Source organism: Heteronotia binoei, chromosome 5 (genome assembly GCF_032191835.1).
Source record: "Heteronotia binoei isolate CCM8104 ecotype False Entrance Well chromosome 5, APGP_CSIRO_Hbin_v1, whole genome shotgun sequence".
NCBI lineage: Eukaryota > Metazoa > Chordata > Lepidosauria > Squamata > Gekkonidae > Heteronotia > Heteronotia binoei.
Window position 1 is genome coordinate 89,727,999 of NC_083227.1, and position 26,370 is coordinate 89,754,368.

General features: G+C 40.5%; 1 protein-coding gene across 12 annotated transcripts in view; it reads right to left on the reverse strand.

Annotated features, from left to right (window-relative positions):
* CACNA1D (calcium voltage-gated channel subunit alpha1 D) overlaps window positions 1-26,370 on the reverse strand; it is a 384,077-nt gene that overhangs the window by 153,207 nt on the left and 204,500 nt on the right. For 11 of the 12 annotated variants that reach the window (XM_060239786.1, XM_060239788.1, XM_060239784.1 and 8 more), the window contains 4 exons: window positions 25,458-25,484; window positions 10,207-10,367; window positions 2,241-2,466; window positions 1,880-2,087 (listed from right to left, as the gene is read on the reverse strand). In XM_060239786.1, the coding sequence (XP_060095769.1) occupies window positions 1,880-2,087; window positions 2,241-2,466; window positions 10,207-10,367; window positions 25,458-25,484 (622 nt within the window). The remainder of the gene's footprint in view (window positions 1-1,879; window positions 2,088-2,240; window positions 2,467-10,206; window positions 10,368-25,457; window positions 25,485-26,370) is intronic. The other variant, XM_060239787.1, reaches the window with a different exon arrangement.

The following is a 26,370-nucleotide window of genomic DNA, read 5'->3' on the forward strand; positions in this document are numbered from 1 at the left end:
GTGCTTTTGTAAAAGAAAAACATGGAATTTTCATAGATTTGATCAACAATGTAAAATATTCCAACAGACGTAGGTTAGATCCTACTTATTCCACTTAGTGAAATGTGAAGCCTTCCTCCAGCACAAAGGTTCTTCCATTAGGTTGAGTTGCAGGAAGACGCTGCACAGGAAAAAGACTGAGCAAACTAGCAGGATCCAATTCAGTGTGATTATTATTAAATAGATATGTTTTTGCAGGGCTTTTTTTTTTTAGCAGGAACACAGTTCCAGCTGGCTTGGTGTCAGGGGGTGTGGCCTAATGTGCAAATAAGTTCCTGCAGGGCTTTTTCTACAAAAAAAGTTCTGTGTTTCTGCAAGTCAATATTGGACTGAGTGAGCCAGGGGAATTTTTTTTTAAGTTAATTGGATCCTGTGGATTCATTCTGCTTTATTCTGGCATAAGGATCTGAGAGATCTAACTCAGTAACTTTTTATTGCCTCTACAAGAATATGGATGACTGAATTATTTAAGTAACAGAAAATTACTTCTGCAACTGAGATCAGGAGTCTCTGGTTACTTCTGCACAAACTTCATCTGAGTACATACATTAATACAATGAATGTGAATTAGTTTGAATGTAGTTTGTCTCGGCTTTCCACAATAAACTCTAGGATGTTTTTGCTTGTTTATTTGTTTGGGCGTTGTGTGGGTGAATTCTTCCTTTGGAATCTCTAGCATCTATAGAGAACTACCATAATGTGAGCAATTGTTCCTTGATTGGTTTAAATATGGAGTGAAAACATACCCTGTGTTTTGGAAAACAAAAACTACGCACTTTCCATTTAGCAGTATAACAGCAGCCATGTAGGCTGTTAAGTGTCAGCAAATTTTGCTTTGAAGGCCAAGGACATATAATCAAACTTTACAGACACATTCAGATCCAGTGGGATCTCTATATTACACAAATGCACTTCAACTGGATTACAGAAAATATTAAAGTCTGATAAAACACAAATATGAACAAACTGAGTTTACATCTTCAACCCAAAAGCCATTTCACATATTAATTTATCCAAATGGAAACTAATCTTCATTGCAAGAAAAGCATGACATTTGTAACATTATGATGGGACTTTTGGCCAAGGATTTGATATACTAACTGCTGAATCAGTGCGACCTCCCAAGAATATGTTGGTAAAGTATAAACATTGTTCTAGCACTTCAGGCAGAGAAACTGAAATAAGTGTCTCAGCCTAATGGTAGCAAACATGTAGCAACTCTACTTGTACATAAAATCTTGTGTGAACTTAACTAGAATTCTTTCATTCACTTGTTCCCTTTGTTTTAACTTGAAGAACAGGCAACCTCCTCCCTTCCCAGCTGCCCCATCATAACATGTGTTAGCTACTTTTGAAACGTACCCAAGTTTCAAAAGCAGAATGTCATGAACTGCTGAGTTTGCTGTTTGAGCAAACAAAACAAAACAAGTCTTGCTATGGCCACACACCTCTTTGGACCAGAAAAACTGACAACTTGACAGCATTCATTTATGAATTATACACAGTTGTAAAACACAATCAAACGTAAGGGGACATTTTAAAATTAAATGACTTTCTATGTTTTTACAGGTATATTTTGGATGAACAAAGACAACTTAATATTAATGGCATTAACATAAAAGCTATGCTGCATAGATAGATTGAATACATGATATGAACAAATGGTACAAAATGATGCAAAATTACCAGAATATTGACTTTAATGAGCAGAATGCTATTCAACACAAACAGAATTAATTGTAATTGAGATAGTGATTTTTTTTTTTTTAGGAGAAAGAATTATTTAGACAGTTTTGTTGTTCAAAGATAAAATGTTTTATAGTGGGTGAAAGAAAGTTACCTGGAATACAGTTAAAAGAGCTTGTGGAAAATTATCGAAGGTGCTCCGTTTTGTTTGAGTTTCATCAAAATTAAATTTGCCTCCAAACAGCTGCATTCCAAGCAATGAGAAGATTATGATGAAGAGGAAAAGCAGAAGCAACAGTGAAGCAATGGACTTCATTGAGTTTAACAAGGATGCTACCAAGTTGCTCAGGGATGTCCAGTGCCTATAAATTAAAATGCGTGTGTTAACAAAAAAAAAACCGTAAAACAAGTGCGTGATGAAATATTACAAAAGAGCTGCGGATCATACAAGGGTCAGTAAAACTCAGCAGCAAGTTAAAACAAACAAAAAAACATAATCTTTGAGTCCATCTTACCTGGTCACTTTAAAAATACGGAGAAGACGAACACAACGGAACACTGAAATTCCAAGAGGAGACATAATTTCCAACTCCACCAAGATGGTTTCAATAATGCCACCACATACCACGAAGCAATCAAAACGATTGAAAAGGGACACAAAGTAGGACTGCAGGCCCAGACTGTACATCTTCACTAACATTTCACAGGTGAATAAAGCCAACAGAACTTTGTTTGCAATATCTGAAAGAGGCAAAATTCAGAAATTAAGACTGATTATCTTCCTCTGGTTTAATTTAATTTATGGTAAAAAAGGCATTGCTTTTGCTTTTATTTTTCCTTTCTCACCAAATACAATCCTAAATCACATGTTCTTCCCTAATTACAATGCAAGCCATGTGAACAAAAGCATAACTTAGGAACAAGAGTTCAGGAAATATTTTCTTAAAATATGCCAGGACTGCACACTTGAAGTATGTATATGTTCTTATGAAAATATTACAGTTTTTATTTTATGGGTTTTTCCCCAGGTGTTTAAGTCATCTTGCTGATTCTTTTGATTTGTTATGTTCTTCAAAGTGTGAGTTAGAAATGACTGAGTGAATTGATTATATGAAGAAGATATTGGATTTATATCTCACCCTGGGACTTCCGGGGGAGGAACATGTCGAGCTGAGCTGCTTCTCATAACGGGAGCAGGCTGGAGCTTCTGTTCGGGGTAGTGGAAGGCAATTCAATGCCTACTGCCTACTTTTCTCAGTTAGAGATTAGTCCAAGATATGCACAGGAAACTTTAAGGAGATTTACCTTGGCTAAAAGGGAGTCCCGGGAGGGCTTCTTTGAGGCTTTGAGGGGTCTCTGGGAAGAGTTGCATTTTCATCATCTGCAGAAGCTTTTAGAGTCATTTATTTGACATAAGCTTGACAGCATCCTAACCTTCTTGGACTTTGCTAAACATCTAAAGCTTTGAAAGACCAGTGAGAACTTGGATAATGGAAGAGAAGGTGCAAATTACTATCTTTCATTCTGGAACTTTTTACAACTTAATGGAGTAAATTTAAAAGGTGGGAAAGGAAAATCTAGAAAGTCTGGAAGAAGAGGGGAGGAAGAGATGAAATTTGGACTTTATAAATATAAAGGACAGTGATAAAAAGAGCTAAAAAGTGGAAAGAAATGTATTGTTTAGTCTACTTGCGGTTTTGAAAAAAGAGCAACAATCGTCACATCATCACAGACCTGCAGCACATTTAAGCAAGACAGGAAGTACGTCAAGTATTGTGAGATCTCCATACCAGTGTGAATGAGACTTCATGACAACAAAAGCAGGAAGTAGCGGAAGGAAAAACATACTCTAGGAATATATACCATTGAGAAACATCGGCAGCCATTGCTGGGAGGTCAAAATAAAAACAATGTTTTTAAAGAATTTGGGACATTAAAAATTGTTGGAGTTAACTGAGAAGAGGGTAAGAAGATAAATACTATTGGTCATATTATTTGTGTGGACCTTAGACGTTTTTAAAAGGGGGAAAAATTGTAGGGAGCAGTAAAAGTTGCGGCCGCCATTTTGGAAGATTTAAAAACTTTTAAAATAAATATCTTTGGGAGCTCCGAGGACGGCGAAATTGGGCTTGTTGTAAAGGGCAAGTCCTACTCTTTTGAACCTGATAGTCGAATTGGAAATTGGTGAGGTCCAAATTTTCACTGTTTTTTAAATGTCTGAACACAAGCAGCCCTGTACAAGGGCTACTTCATTAGAAAAAATGCAGGACCAACTAGAAGCCATGGCGGCCAGAATGATGAAAGGGGTGAGAGAGATGATAAATGAATCGAAAAAAGAAATTATTGCAGAGATTAGAAAAGACATGGAAGATCTCAGAAAGGAAACTGAGGAAACATCTAAGAAAGTGCAGGAGGTAGAAGGCAGAATGAATGTATATGATTCCACCTTGTTGAAAATGCAAGAAAAAATGACAATCCATGACTGCAAACTGATGGAGACTCAGATACGTCTGAGAGGAGTACCTGAAAAGGAGGATGGTGATTTAAAGGAATTTATAATAAAAATAATTGCAGAATTTTTAGAGGAAAACCCTGAAGAGACTAAAAACATGTATGACTATATGTATAGAGTGAACTCACTTTATGCCAAGAAAAATAACTTACCAAGAGATGCTGTCATAAGATTTATGACAAAGGAAATGGTGGGAAGAATCATGAATAAAAATTTTGAAAAGACACTGATAGTGGGAGGCAGTAGAGTGAGAATCATGAAGGAGCTGCCAAGGCAAGTGATAAATGATAGAAGAACATATAAAAAGTTGACAGAAAAATTGAGAGACAATGGAATGAGGTTTATATGGATAATACCTGAAGGTTTGAGTTTTGAACTCCAGGGAAAAAGAATAACAATTACAAATACACAGGATATGCATAGATTTTTTTGAAGAAAATAAAGAATTTGCACCATGATGGATTACAAATTACTGTTTTGGAATGTAAATAGACTAAATTCACCACAAAAAAGAAAGGCACCATTTCATTGGATTAAGAAACAAAATTGTAATATAATTTGTTTGCCAGAAGTGCATATTAAACAAAAGGATTATAAATTTTTATGGAACAAACAATTGGGAGTGGAATTTTTTTCATTGGCTGAACAGAAGAAAAGGGGAGTGGTTTTTTATATTAAACAAGAATTGGAGCCAAAATTAGTGTTTAAAGATAAAGATGGAAGATTTGTAGCAGTAGAGATAATATTAAATGGAAAAAAACCCGTTGTTATTAGGATTGTATGCGCCTAATGGTGCAAAGGATGCTTTTTAAAAAGACATTATACAACAGCTTGATGAACTGACTTATGACCAAGTTTTGTTAATGGGAGATTTTGATGGAACAGTTAAGAACTCATTGGACAGGTCTGGAGGGGGAAAAAATAACAGCAAAGAAGGAAAATTGCCAAAGTCTTTTTTTGAATTGGTCAAACAAGAAAATTTGGAAGATATATGGAGGAAATTTAATCCTGAAGTTCGGGACTATACTTTTTATTCAGAAAGACAGAAAACTTTTTCCAGAATTGACCTGTTGTGGGGCACTAAAGATTTAGGTCTTATAACAAGGAAAATAGAGATTTTACCCAAAATTGGGGCTGATCATAACCCAATAATGTGGATTACAAAATTGCCTAAGAAGTTGAGAAGATGGAGATTGAATGAAGATTTGCTACAGAATAAAGAAATAGTGACATATCTAGAAAATGAAATGAAAGCTTTCTTTCAAATGAATGACAAAGAGGATATAGAATTTCAGACAGTCTGGGATGCCTATAAAGCAGTAATGAGAGGAATATTGATTATTTTGAATAATAAAGATAAGAGAGCAAAAGAAAAACAGTTGTTGGACATTCAAAATGAAATAAAGAAAAAAGAAGGGGAGTTGAGAAAAAGGCCAGGGGAAAAAAAACTTATAAGGGAAATTACAATATTACAAATGCAAATGAGACATTTGTTAAATAAAGAATTGGAATGGAATTTGAAAAGACTGCAGCAGAAATTTTTTGAGGGAGCAAATAAACCTGGAAAGTATTTGGCTTGGCAACTGAAGAAAAAGAAAGAAAATAAAATTATCAATAAAATTGTGGTAGATGGAAGAGAGGTGGTTACCCAAGAGGGAATAAAAAGAGAATTTTTTAAGTACTATGCCAAGTTGTTTAAAAGTGTTAAAATAAAGAAAGAAAAGATGGATGAGTATTTACAAAAGATAAAAATAGAACCCTTAACTGAAAATATGCAAAAAGTTTTGAATGATCTAATTGAAAAAATAGAAGTTGAAGCAGCAATTAATGCAATGAAAAATGGAAAAGCACCTGGGCCAGATGGATATACAGCTAAATATTTTAAAACTTTTAAAGATGAGTTAACACCGAAATTGCAGAAGTTGATGAACATGATAAGAACAAAAGGGAAAATACCAAACACATGGAAGGAAGCTGTTATTTCGTTGATACCTAAGGACGATAGAGATGTCACGAATGTAATAGACCAATTTCGCTATTAAATAATGACTATAAAATATATACAAGAATCTTGGCAGAATGGCTTAAACAACATTTGATAAATTTTATAAAGGAAGCTCAAGCAGGGTTTCTTCTCAAGAGGCAAATAAGAGACAATATCAGAACTGTTGTAAATATTGTAGAATATTATGAAAGACATCCAGAAAAGGAAGTAGCATTATTCTTTGCGGATGCAGAAAAAGCATTTGACAATTTAAATTGGTACTTTATGTTTGCAGTAATGGAGAAAATGGAGCTGGGAGAAAGCTTTATAAGAATGATAAAAGCAATATACACTGAACAACGTGCAAGGCTATGTATAAATGCAGATTTTACAGAAGATATGATTATCAGCAAAGGTACAAGACAAGGTTGTCCACTTTCCCCATTGTTGTTTATAATGACTCTTGAAATATTACTGATGCAGATTCAAGAAGAAAAAGAAATAGAAGGATTAAAAATAAAAGGATTTACTTACAAATACAGAGCATTTGCAGATGATATAATGTTTATAAATAAAAACCCCATACAAGTCACACCTTTGTTGTTAGCCAAAATACAAGAATATGGGGAGTTGGTGGGACTTTGTATTAATAAAGAAAAATCAAAACTTCTATGCAAAAATATGCAAATAAATAAGCAACAAGAATTGCGGAGACTAACGGGCTGTGAAGTCACCTCCAAGGTAAAATATTTAGTTGTGGAGATAACAATGAAGAATATTGATCTGTTTAAAAATAATTATGAGAAGCTATGGCGTAAAATGGATGAAGATATGTTAAAATGGAATAAACTTAATTTTCACTGCTGGGTAGAATAGCTGCAATTAAAATGAATATTCTACCAAGAATAATGTATTAGTTTCAAACTATTCCCATTGTGAAAGATAGTAAACAATTTGATAAATGGCGAAGGAAAATTTCATAATTTGTGTGGGCTGGGAAGAAACCAAGGATTAAAATGAAAATTTTGACAGATGCAAAAGAAAGAGGTGGATTTAAACTACCGAATTTAAAATTATATATATTATATTTGTTTAGTGTGGATAAAAGAATGGATAACACTGTTAAACAAAAAACTCTTAGTGCTGGAAGGTCACGGAAATAAATTTGGCTGGCACACGTATTTGTATTATGGAAAAAAGAAGATGGATGTTTTTTTCTGTCACCATTATATAAAAAATAATTTGCTAAATACATGGATGAAATATAAGAAATATGGAGATGAGAGAAGACCGTTATGGATAGTGCAAGCTGAAGTAATAAAAATAACGACTGAGATAGGTGAAGAAAAGTGGTTGTCATATAATCAATTATTAAAAATACAAAGTGGCAAAATAGAATTGAAAACTGCTGAAGAGTTGAATAATAAATATGATTAGTTCCAAATGCAACAAATAAAGAGCTTGGTGGATAACGATATCAAAACTGAAGGAATAAGAAAAAGAACAAACAGAAATGGAAAAGGTTCTGCTTGGAGATAATGAAAAATTAATTTCAAAAATATATAAATTACTTTTGAAATGGTCTATGGAGGATGAAGTAGTGAAATCTCAAATGATTAAATGTGCAATTAATGTAAATAAAGAAATACAGATGGAAACTTGGGAATACTTGTGGAAGAATTCTATGAAGCTCTCGATGTGTCATAGTATTAAAGAGAACTGTTTTAAAATGATGTATAGGTGATATACGACTCCTAAAAAATTGAACAATAAGATGCCAGACAGATGTTGGAAATGTAAAAAACATGAAGGTTCTTTCTACCATATGTGGTGGACTTGTGAAAGACCAAAAGTATTGGCAGATGATTCAGCAAGAAATTTCTAAGATCTTGGGATATGAATTCAAGAAAGTTGCAGAGACTTTTCTATTGGGATTACAAATGGAAAAATTTCCGAAAGAAGATAGAACTGTAATTTGGTACTTGCTTTCAGCTGCTAAGACATTATATGCACAGTTGTGGAAGCAAGAAAAAATACCAGAGAAATGGGATTGGATTATAAAAGTTATGACATGGAGTGAAATGGACAAATTAACAAGAATATTAAGAGACTATGATTTAGAAGTTTTTAAGACGGAGTGGAAAAAGTTTAGAAGATATGTAGAAAACGAGTGGAAAATAAAAGGATATTGGACAATTTTTGATAATGATTTAAGTTTTAAAAAGAAGAATATAAATTTTTGTTTTAATAGTTAGGGTTACCTTTAAATATTTGCATTTTAAGTAAATAACACCGGCGGGGGTCAAGTAACGGGGGAGGGGTGGGTAGAAAGTAACATATGGGGTAGATAAAAGAAGTTTTTAAAGATGTAAGAAATAGATTTATTACCATATATTACCAATAAAATTGTTTTAACACGGATTTATATCTCACCCTATACCCTGAATCTCAGAGTTTCAGAGTGGTCACAATCTCCTTTGCCTCCCCCTCCCCCACAACAGACACCCTGTGAGGTAGGTGGGGTTAAGAACTCTTACAGCAGCTGCCCTTTCGAGGACAACTCCTACGAAAGCTAAGACTGACCCAAGGCCATTCCAGCAGTTGAAAGTGGAGTGGAGAATCAAACCCGGTTCTCCCAGATAAGAGTCCGTGCACAGTGCGCACTTAACCACTACACCAAACTGTCTCTGATAAAGGCTTTCTGCTTTTTTTAAAGCCACCGATAAAGGCTTTCTGCTGAAAAGCATTTGACATTCTGTTTTATTTTACTAGGCATTGTGTGTTATCTTATTGTATGTGCACATTTGTTTCCTATTTTTGATTTGTTGTTAAATTACTAGTGTAATATTTTCTGTACATAATTGATATTTTTTTTCTTAGCCTTTTTGGTTTACCTTATTTTTTTGGCTGGGAATTTTCCTCTTTTCTGTGGTACTCAGCCCAGATAAAACAGAGGTGCAATTTGTTAATGGTAAGGCCAACTAAGGGCTATGGAGCTGAGGTGGCAATCTTCCTTAATGAACAGGTATACAGCATGAGGATGCTTCTAGATTTAGAACTGCTGCTAAAAGTTTCAGTTCTCCTCTGCAACACGAAGCACCTATACCAATGTTGGTTGGTTTGGCCTTTCATCAAGAGGTGTGATCTGGCCACAGCTGTTAACATTTTGATGATATCCAGGTTGAATTACTCCAATGTATTCTATGTTAAACTACCTACAAAGACTATTCAGAAGCTACAATTCATTCAAACCCAGCAGCTATCCTACTAGCAAGTACAACCTACATGAACCACATCACAACACTTTCCTAAATACCAGCTTGCTTCTGAGTACAATTTAAAGTGCTAGTTTTTATATGTAAAGCTCTACAGGGTTTTGAACAAGGATACCTGAAGCAGCACTTTATCCTATATGAAACTGCAAGGTCTGACACAAGGACCACTAGTCAGATATATGCTTGCAAATTCCTATCTGGGAACTCAATCCACAGGAGCACAGGGTTCAGTTTGGATTGGAAATACAGCACATGAGCAGAAGAGGTTGATGTCTTTCTCTCTGTGCCATTTTCCTGATCTGGAATGGGTTCCAGGGGGATGTTTTTGGTACCTATGCACCCCATTAGTACATATGGAGCCAACGGTACATTTTGGGCTGAGAGAATGATGCAGAAGAAAAGGCATGTATGCCATGGTCCTGCACAAATATGATTTCATGATGCCTAGTAAGGCCTTTTGTTTGCTTCACTATTAGAGGTTATGAACTTGAACCTTCAGTTTTTGAACCTGGTTAGGACCTGAACGTAACTTACTACATGGCACTTGAAAACTGTTCATTCCTTCCCATTTTATAGGATAACTTAAATATCTTAAACAATGAAAAACAACACATAAGTATATATTTAACCAGCTGACAAGCTCCCTACAAAATCTGTAACTGTTTTCTTTTGGTTATTGCATGAAACAAGAAAAGAATCTTGCAGTTTACCTTGTATTTGGGTCAACCAATCAGGTTGGTTGTAATGCTCAGAAGAGATGGTTAATGTGTTCAGGAACACCAATACGATAACTAACCAATAAAATGAGACTGATTTTACTGCTGCTCTACACCTTCTGCGATTGAATCGGTTCCATCGGCGCCAACGTCGACTAAAATTTAAAATAGCAGCAGCATTACGAGATGGAATAAAATTATATAAATTAGGCTTTAAGAACATTTCTGCTGGACAAAGAGATCTTGAGATGATCTTGCCTAAGTTAAAAACAGTAATTACTCCTTTTGTTACAATAAGAGAGTGAAACTTTATTGTCTTCATCTGAAAGCACCACTTGAAAATACTGGTGTGTTTGCTGGCACTTACGAGCTGCAAGCAATTATTGTATTATGAAATATACACCCAGTTTATGCTAGACATGTGCCTTTTTATTCGAAAATACTAATCTTTAAATATATATTTAGAAAATCTAAAGTAATTTAAAAAGATTAGGCAGCTGTCAACTGGACTTGAATTGGAATCTACCCCAAAGGGGCCATCCCACTCATGGAAGAACGTCCCATCTTTAAATGCCTTTAAAATGTAAAGATGTTTTTGGAATCAACTTGGTATGACACTATGAACTGGATGATCATATCTCCTTGACAACTGTCAGTTCAAATTGTCCAATCAATCAATGGCGATCACACATACAAACAGACCTCTCTATCTGCATTACTCTTTCAATTATTCTGTACATTAGGGCAATTCCCTTACTGCAGAATAGATATTTGATGCCATCCATTGTGACAACATCAATCATATAATGAAGTAGATTTCAGCTATCCCTTTCCCCCTTTCCTACAGAGAATATTGCTAATCATGTGTTTGGAGACTGCAGCTCACTGGATCGATCTCTGGACTAGGGCTAAAATCTTACTAAAATATCTTACTAAAAGTGTGTTCTAGTAAACTGTGCAAATCAGAATTACCTACAATCAAAATAAGAACCTGAGACAATTTGATTTTAGTTGTGACAAGAAATATAGAAGAAAAACTCATATTGCTGCCTGTAATGATAATTTTCTCATGCAACATTTCAACCGAGTAGGTCATAATTGTGCAAGAACTGACTTTGGACGATGCTTTCCCTACATATAAGCAGGCTTTGTGCACACGTTGGCTGCATGTGAAATTTTCTGGAGGCAAAGGGAAAAAGGAAAATGGGCAAATTACACATAATTTATTCACACGCCAAAATTATGACTAACTATAATCATATGAGTAACCCATTACCTTAAATGCATATGTTTAATGCCCATTTTGTCTTTGTTACCTTGTTCAGCAAAGCTTCTTATAAGGGGTAGGATATGAGACCAGCACAAGCTTGAGCCACACAGCAAGGGAGCTGAGGGTCAGGCTATTCCAAGATTTCCTAAGAGGTTCCCTAAGTATCTTGAGACTACATCCATGGCACTGCATGTAGGGGATATTTTGAGTCTGGCCAAATGCCTTAAAAGAAGGGTTCAAATCCCTGCTCTGCCGTGAAGTTTTCTGGATAGGGTTGCCACTATTCTTCACAGAATAGTGCCTACTTCTATCTCCTTTGAGATAGGGATAATGTTATATTTAGTTATATTTTGAAATACCCACTCTTTGTTTTTCCATTCATAACATGAAAAACATTGGCGGTGCTGACATAAAGAAGAGAGCAACTGTTATTTTTGTGACTGGGGGGAAAAAAACACAACTTGCTGTCAGGGCCGGCAAATAGGCAATTGCCCAGGGCACTGTCCTTCTGGGGGCACCGAACTGGGTGCCCCCTGTGACTTGGTGATGTTATCAGTGCAGGAGGGGGGGCACCAAAATATAGCCTTGCCTAGGGTACAAGACAGTCTAGGGCTACTCCTGCTTGCTATAAGAAAACAATAACAAAAATGCTGCAGTCTTGAGTTGAGATGGCACATCCAAGTAGATCAATCCAAGAATTTTCAGTGTGCCCAGTAAAGGAAGGAATCATGATATTATTTATATGGAGTATTAGTTTAAGGTGAACTATGTACAAGCTAGGACCTCAGAATCTCTTGGCCAGACAGGAGGATTAACAATTTGGAAAGATACATTCAATTTATGCCAACCCTGTCCCTTTTAGATGGGGACAAGAAGTGGTTCAGTAATTTCAGCATAACCACATACACTAGAGATAACTTTCTTCTCATAATATTTTAACTAAAATGATATTCTTTAGTCAACCTCACTAAACCACATTTTACAATTACATTTCAAAATTGTAAAACTATCTCACAACTGAATTCTGTTCCTGTCCACACGTGTGAGATCACATTTTTGCAGTGGAACTTGCTTAAAATTATATGAAAATTCCAGATTAAGATAACAGTTATTATGTAGTGTGGCCTTGAATAAGATAAATCTGTGCAAGATCTGTTTAAGCAGCTTTGAAATCTAATATATACTGCAAGCACAGACAGTATGATCTAAGGGCCTCTAAGAAAATAATTAAGAAATTAATGTATTATACCCATGAGAGCCAGAACAAGCCTCAATCCAGACAACCACTTTCAGTGAAAATTTGGTATACAGAGTAACGAAAATAGAATTCTTCTTGTGGCTTTAGCAGAATGATGGAATTTAAAGAATGATGGAAGTCAAAGTTTACCCTTATCTACTAATATTATTATTCTCCTCATTTCCTAGGTCTGGGGAAAAAATACTACTGGGGTAGATCCAAAGACCAATTACAACAGAATTGATAGTTTAAAGTTCATAAATTCAAGTCTAAAAGTCTATACTGCATAGAAAATTATAGAAAAAGAAGCAGACGTTTTTGAGAGACATTTTTGAAGGTATTCCCCAAAGATGAAAAAGCTTTGGAAAACAGCACAAGAAACTCAAGTCTGCATTAGCAAAGTTAAGAAACAGCAAGATCACATATTGGGAATATGACTGAAGCCATGCTTATAAATGTATGTACAGAGAAAAAGGGGAAACTATTGTTCCACTTATTAGTACAGCACATAATCTTACCACTATGCATCTCAAAAGAAATATTGGTGCTGTCAGTCTGTCAGTGTTGGGTTTGTTTGTTTTTTTAGAAAAAGCACAGCAGGAGCTCATTTACATTTTAGGCCACACCGCCTGGCGTGAGAGCACGTGGCTGCCACATGGTGGGTCTGGCCAGTCAGAACCCTGGCCAACCCAGGAAGAGCTCTGCTGTTATGGGCTCCAGCAAAAAGCAAAACAAAAAAAAGCCCTGGATGCTGTGATCTTTGCACAGAATGGTTTGCTCCAGACACAGTACGAAACCAAAGACACAACTGTGATATTGTCACAACAAGCTTTGGAGGAGCTTTGGGCTCACTAATGAGACACCTGCTCCCCTGCTGCTTGGCGGTATTGTTAAATAATTCCAGATTTGTCTCAAGCTACAGTTTGCTGTTACATCCATAATTTAGAACTATTAATTGTCCTTAACCTGAAAATTATAATTGCAAAGTGACAACAAACTGCCTTTTTAAAGATATGATTTTCAGATACAGTGGCAAACTCAGATTTGCTGCAATTTTTTTAAAAAAGATCATAGTGTGCAAATGAAAAAGGGAAAGGGAGCATCCTAGATGTCAAGTCGGCTGATTCAATAACGAGACCTTTCTGATAAAAAGTTTCTAGTTTATTGATATCATTGTTCTCGACTACTCAGAGAGATTGGAAGACTGAAGACCATACAGTAAAGTGTAATCATATAAGGTATACTTCAAAGGGATTCTTTAGGGAGGGGTACTATGCAGGGCACATTCACACATTGATGTTACAAATTCGTTCTCAGGCCCATCGTGGCCTTGGGGCGAATACTCCCCCGGTACTCAGCCTGAGAAGGCACCATAATCTCTTTCACATATTCCCATTTCAAAGCAGAACTACATAACAAAGGAAGGGAGGGGGGAAAAGGGAGTGAGAGCTAGCAGCATTGGTATACAGTGTGGCTTTTACCCAGAAAGATGGAACACAGACTTGTCCAGAGTTGAAGCAGACTTGACACTAGATGTTCATTAACACAGTGGCAAACTCAGTTTTGGTGTTACATCTTAACCAATCCTATTACAAAGCAGTATCCTTTAACAATATTGTGTTTTTGTTTTTGTCTTTTTTAAAAAGGAATAAAGTTATCTCTTGGACTGCTAGGTTGGTCATCTCAAATTAAGTGATGCATGAGAAGGAAAGGACCCCATAAGAGGTTTGCATGTTCTATGGTAGGAAACGAGGAACATCATCCACAGCCTATTGAATAATGGCTGAAAGGGTGGATCTAAAGCTTGCTCAAAAGATTAGTTTATTCAAAAGTCAGTGTTCTAGATTGTCAGTAAGTTCCATGCTGCTTCCTCTTTCATGAAAAAAAAGAAAAGTTCCTGCCTGGGCAACCACAGGAGTCTGTGATGAAAAACATGCTAGAATTATATTAATCTATATCTAAAAATTAAATCTTCCTTCTGATAAGAGGAACTTCAAGTCATTGAAAACTTCTGCATGTTCAATTCAATTTCCAAATTCAAATCTCGTTATAAAACATTGACAGTTTATCTTGGGAATGGTAGGTCTCAAGGAGACAGGAAGGAAATACACCAGCTATAAAGCAGCGGTCCTCAATCTTTTCGTTAGCATGCAGGCACACTTGGAATTCTTACAGAAGGTAGTAGGCACAACTATCAAGGCTAACCTCCTTGGTCTGAGAGAATTGTTCCCATGTCTCAAACCTGATACCCTGGAGCAAGACTCTCTGTTGATAATGTAACCAGGCTTAACAACCAGACATATTTCTACTCCATAATTGGTTAGATCCAAAATCTGGATCCAGCACTGAAGAACTGGTTCATATTCTATTAGCAATAGCGAGACTGACAATTGCAACTTTGTGGATGCACAAAAGCATACCGACAGTAGACTTATGGTACCAAAGGGTATGGGAAACTTATTGTAATAAAAATCACATATAATTCCTATGATATAACCTATGAACAATACGAAAAACACGTGGTATTCGTTTGGTACCCTTTGGTTTCTTATTTTTATGAGAAAGATATCCTTCCTATAAAGCACTATTATAAAAAACTGAATTATTTTTAAAGAGTCTGACAAACAGAACGAAATTGGAGATATTTTTTGGTTGTTATATTTTTATGTATGGTATGATTTATGGATTATACTCTACTGTTATTATAACTTCTGTTTACACCATTTATATACATTGTATGTTATGCAACTATCAATAAAGACAATTTATAACTCAAAAAAAACTCAAACAGGCTTAACCTGGGTTTCGACCACTAAACTTGCAGTGATACAACACAAAGCAAAATAAGCTTTATTAAAATAAAATAAAGATTACGATTTCAAAAGCAATATTTTGCCAGTGATAAAAGTCGAGATTTGTTTGTCGTTCAGTCACACAGTCGAGTCCGACTCTTTGCAACCCCATGGACAAAGTCACGCCAGGCCCTCTTGTGTTCCACCATCCTCCAAAGCCTGCTCAAATTCATGTTAGTTACATCAGTAATGCTGTCCAGCCATCTCATCTTTGCCGTCCCCTTCTTCTTTTGCCTTCTGTCTTTCCCAGCATCAGGATCTTCTCCAGTGAGTGCTCCCTTCTCATTTGGTGGCCAAAGTATTTGAGCTTCAGCATCTGACTTTCCAGGGAACAGTCTGGGTTGATTTCCCTTAGGACTGACTGATTGAATCTTCTTGCAGTCCAAGGGACTTTCAAGATTCTTCTCCAGCACCACATCTCAAAAGCATCTATTCTTTTGCGCTTGTCCTTCATTATGGTCCAGCTCTCACAGCCATACATTACTACAGTGAATACCATCGCTTTGACTCTATGGACTTTTCTTGGCAGGCTGATGTCTCTACTTTTTTTATTATACTGCCCAGGTTCGCCATAGCTGTTCTCCCAAGGAGCAAATGTCTTTTAATTTCATGGCTACAGTCACCATCTGCAGTGATCTTGGACCCCAGAAATGTGAAGTTTGTCACTACTTCCATATCTTCCCCTTCTATTTGCCAAGGTGTGATGGGGCTGGATGCCATGATCTTAGTTTTTTGATGTTGAGTTTCAAGCCTACTTTCAAGCTCTTTCACCCTCAACAAGAGATTCTTTAGGTCCTCCTTTTCTGCCATTAGAGTGCTGTCATCTGAATAGCTGAGGTTGTTGATGTTTTTCCCAGCAATCTTAATACCGGCTTGTGCTTCATCCAGGCCAGCATTCCACATGATGTACTCTGCATATAAATTAAATAAGCAGGATGACAATATGCATCCTTGTTGAACTCCTTTTCCTATCCTAAACCAATCAGTTGTTCCATATCCCATTCTGATAGCTGCTTCTTGACCCTTATACAGATTTCTCAGGAGACGTGAGGTGGTCTGGGACTCCCATCTCTTTAGGGACTTGCCACAGTTTGTTGTGATCCACACAATCAAAGGCTTTAGCGTAAATGAAACAGAAATAGACGTTTTTCTGATACTCCCGTGCTTTCTCCATAATCCAGTGAACGTTGGGAATTTGATCTCTAGTTCTCTACCTCTCCAAAACCCAGCTTGAACTTCTGGTACTTCCCAATCGACATAATGCTGAAGCCTAGCTTGTAGGATCTTTAACATGACCTTGCTCACTGGGGTCAATGAGTCTCCATTTAAGCATATGTATAAGTCGTGATACATATGCTTAAATGGAGACTCATTGACTCCAGTGAGCAATGTAAGAAAAGCAATATTTTGTTGTCACCTATAATAGCTTTCAGCAGCCTGAATAGGCCAGCTTAGCCCAAGCTTGTCATATCTAAGCTAAGCAGGGTCAGCCATGATTAGTAGTTGGATGTAAGATCACCAAAGAGAACTTTGGCTGCTATATGGAGGAAGGGAATGGCAAAACCACCTCTACATATCTTTTACCTGGAATGCCCCATGGATGGGGTTGCCATGAGTCAGTTATGAATCAGCAGCACATTCTTCTATAATATTTTCCATCCAGAAATGCCTTAGAAATTCCTGATAACCCTTTATTAGCTTTTTAACTAGCTGTTTTGTTAGGAACTTTAGAAAACACTGCTGCCTTGTTTTTCTGTTCTTCAGGTTTCATGTTCTATCAGCAAGCAGATGCAATATTTATTTCAGAAACACCAACAGATGATAAGCATGTTAGAAGTTATACTTACTTACCAAAGTCTTGCTTACTTACAAACAGTGCTTTCCACTGGTTTTGATTCAAAATACTGTACAGGATCTACAGTAACATTTGAGCCCTCACAAAAGGCTTCTGAGCAAACTTAACAATTAAGAGGACAGGCAAGGCCACGCCTGCCAATAGGCAAACTAGGTGATTGCATGGGAGCTGGCATTCTGGGTGCGGCAAATTGAGTGCCCCCATGTGTCTTGGTGAAGTTATCAGTGCAGGGGGAGAGCACCAGAAGTTAGCCTTGCCTAGGGTGCCAGACAGTCTACAGCCAGCCCTGAGGATGGGTCCTCTTGTGGATTAGTAACTAACTGGCAAGAATCACTGAATACAAGTAAATAGACAGCTACTGTTATGGAGGGATTTAGTGGAATCCCCCAGGGACTTATATTAGGACTGGTGCCATTTAATGTATTCATAAATGAGGTTTGCAGATGACAAGGTATGCAGGTTACTGAGAACCAAAAATGTGAATAATTCCAGCACTGATTGTGAATAATCCCTCCAAATTGGGATGACGATGGAGTAAAAAAATATACTAACTTTACATATTCATGGATGGGCTCTGACCTGACACTAATTGACTAGGAAAGAAATCTTGCAGTTGTGATGGATAGTTCAATGAAAGCACTGTGTGATGTACTCAGTGACGAGACTTGTTGAAGGCAACATACTTTATTAGTGGGTCCCGATTATATACATGCCCTGGAACAACCCTCCGTGAGGCCAGGTCCAATCCTGGTCAGGTAAACTTCCTGCCACAGATCTTGATTGGCTGTGAGTATTAGCGAGCTACATCCGGGGACCAGTGGGGTTCCACTGGTCGCCTTTGTAGCGTGCGCTGTGCTGTACATAGGGATTAGAATGCAGGACATAACACTCCTCCCCCCCTAGTTCAGGACACATAGTCTTTCAAGTATGCCGGTGCCCAGCGTTCCCTGGTCGACCTCCTTGGGGTTGCTTGGGGAGTCGGTGTGGCCGCTGTGGCTGGCGGGGCGGCGGTTTCCCTTTGTTGAGGTGTTGCCGGACACTGACTGGCCGTTGCTTGTTGCTCGTCCGGAGTTTCTTCTCTGGTGGGGTCGCTTCCGCCGCTGTGGTGCTCTTCCGCCCGTGCAGTTGGTGCGGCCGGCATGGGCGGGGTATTTTCCGGGGGTGTTGCTGTCAGTTCTTCCCCGCTTCCCCCGCCCCCCGTGGCAGTTGGTTCCTCTGGCAAAGTGCGGCGGCGCAACTGATCGATATGCCTCCTGAGAACCTGGCCCCCCTCTGTCGAGACCTCGTATGAGCGGGACCCAGTCACGCGCAGCACCCAGGCGGGTAACCACTCCAGGCCACTTGCGAAGTTCTTAGCGTACACCGGGTCCCCTGGGAAGAACCCCCTGGCGGCTTCCCTGGTTTCGGGGGAACTGCGGAGATCAGTGGCCCGGTCGGGATGTAGCCTATCTAACCTCGTGATCAATTTCCTCCCCATTAGTAATTCGGCAGGGCTTGACCCAGTGACGGGGTTGGGGGTGATTCGGTTGTCAAATAGGAAGGCTGCCAGGTGGTGGTCCCAGTCGCCCTGTACAATACGGCCCAGGGCCTCTTTGGTGGTGCGCGCCATGCGCTCAGCCTGGCCGTTGGTGGCTGGATGGAAGGGGGTGGACCTAATGTGTTGAATGAGATATCTATTCAAGAAATCCTGGAATTCCTGGGAGGTGAAAGCGGTCCCATTGTCCGTGACCAGGGTATCGGGGATTCCGTGGGTGCAAAAGACCCTTTGCAAGGCTCGTACCGCTGCTGCTGTGGAGGTGGAAGCTATGGGGATCACCTCTAACCACTTGGTGTAAGCATCAACCAAGATGAAGAATATCTGGCCTTGGTATGGCCCTGCAAAATCTAAGTGAAGCCAGGGCCACGGCCTCCTATTGGACTCCCAGCGGTGGACAGGGGCGCTAGGCGGATCGGGCCGGGACTCTTGGCAGGGTTGGCACCTTCTCACCCACTCCTCTATCTCATCATCCATACCCGGCCACCATACGTAACTGCGTGCCAGGGCCTTCATCCGCACTATCCCCAGGTGTGTTTCATGTAAAGCCTCTAACACTTGCTTCCGCAGCGAGGGGGGGACCACCACCCTGCTACCCCAGAGTATGCACCCCTTTTGTGTGGACAGCTCGTCTCTACGCGATGTGAACGCCCTGAATTGTGGGTCCAGCTTGCCCTCGGGCCATCCCCTTCCCACCCAGTCCAAAACACGTGCGAGTATACGGTCCCTCCTCATGGCCCGAGCCACCTCAGCGACGTGGAGGGGCCGCTCAAGCAGAGTCTCCATAAGCATCACATGGTGGGCAGGGGCGGGATCTGGGTCCGTTGAGGGTAATGGCAGGTGGCTGAGGGCGTCAGCGTGTCCCATGGCCTTGCCCAGGCGGTGAACCAGGGCATATGTATATGAGTTTAGGAACTGGTTCCACCTCAGGACTCACTGTGATACAATTTGCGGGGTCTGGCGGTCTGGGGCGAGGAGGCCCAGGAGCAGCTTGTGATCTGTGGCGATCATGAAGTGCCTACCATACAGGTAGTCATTGAATTTATGCACACCCGCCACAATCGCCAAGGCCTCCTTGTCCATCTGAGCGTAGTTGCGCTCTGCGGGGGTCAGGGTCCTCGAATAATATGCCACAGGAACCTCCCTCCCGTCTGGAAGTTGGTGCCCCAGGACTGCGCCCACCCTGTACAGGAAAGCATTGCACGCCAAAATCAATGGTAGGGCTTCATCAAAATGGTGGAGCACCGCATTGGAAACAAGGAGGTCTTTGACTGCCTGAAAAGCGGCGGTCTGCTGCTTCCCCCAGACCCATGGGGCGTGTTTATCGAGCAGCCTGTGGAGGGGTTCTGCAATGGCCGCTTTGTTGGGCAAAAACGAATGGTAAAAATTTAATAATCCCAAGAAACTTTGTAGCTCCGCCTTGCACGTGAGGGGCGGGGCGTGGACTATCGCCCTGGTCTTGTCCTCTGTCGGGTGGATTCCCTCAGCGTCTACCACAAACCCCAAGAACTCCACCCTCGGCACCGCTAGTGAACACTTTTCCTTTTTTACTTTCAGGCCCGCCGTCTGGAAATGGTGGAGCACCTCTCTCAGGCGGCTGCTGAACTCCTCCGTGTCCAGGGCCGCGATAAGTACGTCGTCAAAGAACGGTTGCACTCCGGGGATTCCTTTGAGAAGGGAGTCCATTATGCTCTGAAAGATCCCCGGAGCTACACTAACCCCAAATTGCAACCACCGCACCCGAAAAACTCCCCTGTGGGTCACAATAGTTTGAGCCTCTGCTGTCTTGGCGTCTACTGCGAGTTGCTGGTACACCTGAGCCAGGTCTAGTTTTCCAAAAACCTTGGAACCCGCTAGGGCCACCAGGACGTGGCTGACCACTGGGATGGGGTATGGGTTGTCCTGTAGCGCTTTATTGATAGTGCACTTGTAGTCAGTGCATATTCGCACATCCCCGTTCGGCTTCACTGGGGTGACTATGGGTGTTTCCCAGGCAGCATAGGATACCGGTTCCAGCATTCCCTGGGCCATGAGTCGGTCCAGCTCCGCTTCTATTTTAGGTTTTAGAGTGAACGGAACTCGCCTGGCCTTCAGTCTTATCGGTCTAACGAGGGGATTGAGAGGTAAGGTGATGGGCGGCCCATTGTAACTCCCCAGGGTCCCATCAAAAACTTCGGAGAATTCTTGGCACATGTTCTCGAAGTTATTCGTTTCCATCTGCTGCACCCCCACTAATTGAATACCTAGCGGTCTAAACCAGGCCAGCCCCAGTAATGTGGTGAGCTGGCACTTAACCACTAGAATGTCCAGTGGCCCCCTGAAGTTCTTCCTCTCTACCTGTACCGTGGCCCAGCCCAAAATGTGCACGGGGTTTTTCTGAAAGTCCCACAGGATAAAATCAATTGGAGCCGGCGATGGGGGCACAGTTTTCTTAGGGTCTCCTCCGAATTATAAATATGGAGGAGCCCAAGTCCACCTCCATTTTGCATGGAGCGCCCTCGATTAGGACTGACAGTCTAACTTTGTTGGGGGCGGTGAGGGGCAAGTTCATTACCTGGAGGCTGGTCGATGCTGTTGTGTGAGCATCGGTTGAGTCTTGGTGAGCGGCCTGGCATCTGCAAGTTGCCTTGGCCCGGCAAGCCCGCACTATGTGGCCCACTTTCCCGCAGTTCCTGTAGTCCATGTTGTGATAGGGGCAGTCCCGTCTCTCATGGGGGTCGTCACAGCTGGCACACTTGCTGTTGGTTGGTTTATCTGTGGCTCGTTGCCGCGTGGGAGCTCTCGGGCCCATTACTTGTTGGCGGCGGAGCTGGAAGGCCTCTTTGTCCTCTGGGTCGCCGGGCGCCATCTCTTCCTGGTGGACTTCTCACGGGTTGTTGTATGCTTTGGTGGTTCTTTCAAACGCGGTTGCTTCGTTGAAAGCTTGTTGAAGGGTGAGCTCCTCCTTTGCGAAGAGCTTTTGCTGCAGCCTTTCGTCTCGGAGGCCCCATACGAATCGGTCTCTCAAGGCTTCCTCCCGCTTGTCGAAACCGCAGTTGCCTGCGATCTGGCGGAGAGCGGCCAGGTAGACGGCAGCCGTTTCTCCGGGCCCTTGATCTCTCTTGTGGAAGAGGAATCGGCGGGCGATGATGGAAGGCTGGGGCAAGAAATGCCCAGTGAGTAGTCTGACGATCTCCCTGTATGTTCTCTCGGTGAGCTTCGCAGGGGCCGAGAGACCTCTGGCGATCTCGAAGGTGGCCTCCCCACAGACACTCAGGAGTACGTCTTTCATGCGACTGTCGGCGGTAATCATGTTTGCGCGTAGGTAGCATTCGACCCACTCCGTGTAGGTCTCCCACCTCTCAGGGTTGGCGGGGTCGAACTCAGCAAGATGGCCCATCGTTACACTCGGGCTCGCCATGGTGGCGGCGGGCGCTTCTGTCTCTTGCGGCTCCGTGCTTTCCTCGTCTCCAGCCAGGTCAGCGACTTCGCGCTTGGGGAGTCCTCCTAGCTAGATCCCTCCTTCATCGCCAGTGTAATGTACTCAGTGACGAGAAGTGTTGAAGGCAACATACTTCATTAGTGGGTACATCACAAGAGGGAGAATGGCAGGCTGGGTCCCGATTATATACATGCCCTAGAACAACCCTCCGTGAGGCCAGGTCCAATCCTGGTTAGGTAAACTTCCCGCAACAGATCTTGATTGGCGGTGCGTATTAGCGAGCTACATCCGGGGACCAGTGGGGTTCCACTGGTCGCCTCTGTAGCGTGCGCTGTGCTGTACATAGTGATTAGAATGCAGGACAGCTGCATTCTAATCCCTGAGTCAGTATCCTCCAAGAATGGAAAACTTAAACTCTATGGCAATAATTTCTTATTAGTAATCTTCACTGTTAACTACGGATGAGCAGTGTTAACCATGCACAGACCAGCTATACCTCTAGTTCTTTCCATTGCTTTGTAATACATGGAACCTCTCATTATTCACAAAATGAACACCAATCAGTCTTTTTTATTTATACAGAGTAGCAAGGAAAGACAATGAAACAGTAATCATACCAAAATATTTCCTAAAGTCACAGAAACCTTACTTATACCGAATCAGTTATTTGGCAGTGGCCCAATTTTTCCCAGTCTTTTTACCAGATATCCTTTAAGAAAGGTTAAATGTAAAGGATTGCATCCAGGACTATCTACACACAAAGCTTCATACTCTTAATCTAACTATTGTTCATTTCAGAAAATCAAGACGTCTGCCACAAAATATACTTTTGATCATATTCCTGAGAAGAATCAGAACTATGCAATCTTAAAACATATAGGACTAGGCCAGGGATGGCCAAACTTGTTTAATGTAAGAGCCACATAGAATAAGTGTCATATATTTGAGAGCTGCAATACATGAATGTCAGATGTTTGAGAGCCACAAGACATTAATGTCAGATGTCTGAGAGCTGGAAAGAAGGATGGAAAATAAATGGGAAGGGAGAGGTATAAAGAAAGCAACTTTAACTTTAAATGATGGCTTGGCTTGGAGAAATTATTTAAAGAGAGAAATGCCTTCTCCAAGCTGTTTGACAGGGTGGTGGGGGCTTCAGGACCCACACAATATGTCTGAAAGAGCCATAGTTTGGCCACCCGTGAACTAGGCAAAAGGATTACCAGCTCTAGGTTGGGAAATACCTGGATATTTTGTTGATGCAGCCTGGGGAAAGTTGCTTGGAGGCAGAGGGAGAAAGGAGACCTGGAGAGGGGAAGGACCTCAACAGGTTATAATGCTACAGAGTCCATCCTTCAAAGCAGCCATTTTCTCCAGGTGAACTGATCTTGATCACCCACAGATAAACTGTAATAGCGGGAAATCTCCAGGTGCCACCTGGAGGTTGGCAACCCAACCAGGCAACCATCAGCCAGACACTATAGTTTATGGCATCAAATCATCTAGTTAATTTGCCAGAATAAACAAGAACAAAAGAAACACCCATCTGAAGACATCAGCTCAAATTGTTCAGCACTTACAAGATAAAGTGGATTTTGCCTGATCAAAAATTCTAGATGCTATCAGAATTCCATTTGGTTTGTCTTCTTGATGTTATTAATTATTCTGAATATCAGCAGCATTCAGTTTGCAAATATAAAGAACTGTTTCTTCTACGCTGTGGGATTATTCATCTATCAACCTCAATTGTGGGATTATTCATCTACCAACCTAGATATTACAGAAATGTATTACAGCAATGGAAGTGCAGTAGCCAGTAAATCATATAAAAAAGATCTTTCTAAATAAGATGCCTGTTAGCCTCTGAACAGTTTATCAAGGCATAGGATGCTGCTCACTTGATATTCCAAACATCCTGCTTCCAACACAATCCATCCCTATATGTTTAACAGCTTCTGATGATACTTGCTAATTGTGACATAATCCTGCTCTGCTGCCATCAGTGCAGTATTCTTATCCTTTTTTTCCTACTTGGTGATTGGTTTGCTCTCTGAGACAAACTGCAACTCACATGTAACTGCGTATAATCATAACCCAGTAACCCTATTTTGTTCTGTTTCAAAATTTCCTCCAATCTAAAGGAGATTTTTCAAGAAAAAGTGGCTATCTTGTCACACCATTTCATACATGTGTATTATAGGGTTGCCAAGTCTAACACAGATAATATCTGGCGACTTTGGGAGTGGGGCCGGGAGACTTTGGGGGTGGAGCCAGGAGACTTTACCTAAAATAAATAAATAAAAACACAGCAGTGCAGTTCCCCTGAATACAGTCTTCATTTGCTCACCCAAGCAGCTGCGAATCATCTCTCTCTCTCTCTCTCTCTCTCTCTCTCTCTCACACACACACACACAGAAGCAAATTGTCCCATGGGGGCAATTTACTCACAAGTTGCTGAACTTCCAATAACACAGGGAAACCAAAGGTTCAAGTTTACCCTTTACTATGCAAATGACCTCTGAAAAGCTTGTACAACAAAGGTCTGGGCTGCTTTCACAGCAACGTGGGAGCAGCCCCATTGTTCTGTCTGTTCACCTTAGTCTGTTCAGTCTTAAAGATGCAGACACACCATCCAAAAAGGAAACCTTTGCAAGCTTTCTCCTAGCGTTCTGAAGGGGAAAGGCACATGGTAGCCATGGGGGAGGAGCTTCCCCCCACCGGCCAGCTGACTGGGGGCGGGAAGGAGCCTGGAAAAGCAGGAGAACCCCCACTGGGACCTGGGAATTGGCAAGCCTAGTGTATTAATACAGTTCAACCTGCACAAACTATTTTCCCTTTCTCTTCTGCAGACACTCCTGTAGACACAAAAAACCTACCCACAATTGTTTATGGTGGCAGCTTGGTTTGAAAAAGGCAGCAAATGACAGTGCATCTATAAGCCTTCTGTATTCACTACAGCACAATTTTTAAAATTCAGTCATATTCAACCACAATATGTAGAGCTTAACACAGTGTTATGGAACAACATGGTGTTATACAGGGAAAAAAGAGAGATGGGAAAAGAGAGGAAAATACTGACCTGAACCTGGATTTTGAGATAACTTGACTAAAAGAAAAGGAAAACACATTTTTAAGAAAATACAGAAACCATTTATGCAATTCCTTCTCCCTTGAAACCTACATTGGAAAATAAATCAGTTTAATTTAGCCACCAATGGAATTTAGGTGATGCAGTTTTTGATAGAGTAATGTAATGTACACATGAACATATGAAGCTGCCTTCTACTGAATCAGACCCTGGGTCCATCAAAGTCAGTATTGTCTACTCAGACTGGCAGCGGCTCTCCAGGGTCTCAAGCTGAGATTTTTCACACCAATTTGCCTGGACCTTTTTGGGGAGATGCCAGGGATTGAACCTGGGACCTTCTGCTTACCAAGCAGATGCTCTACCACTGAGCTACTGTCCATATTTACATTCAAAGGAAACTACAGTTATTTGAACAAATGGTTAGCCCCACTCTGTATCAAGATAATTTTAATAGAAGTCAATACCAAAGCAGGTTATAAGAATCAAATAGAAATCTATAATTACATGAAGAAAACAGTGATGGTATGTTTGTATTCTGTTCCTTTCCATGGAGCCTGAAACAGTATGTTAGCCTTATAGCAGTCCTAAGAGATACACAAGATTGAAGGGCAGCACTTTTTCAAGGCCATCCAGTGAGACTGACTGACAGAACAGAATTTGAACCTTGGTTTTTACTCTATGCACCCAACAATATTGGCAGCAAAGTGGTGAAAATCACATTTATAATGTGTTAATTAAGACCATGTATGTGCAACAAATAGGTTCATAAAATTTTTACTTTGTGAAACTTCTAGCTCTTCACATGATATGTAATAATAGTAGACAACTGGTGCATTGGTTCACAACTATTTTGAGCCTGTAGGTACCTTTGGAATTTTGACACAAGGTGGTGAGCACAACCATA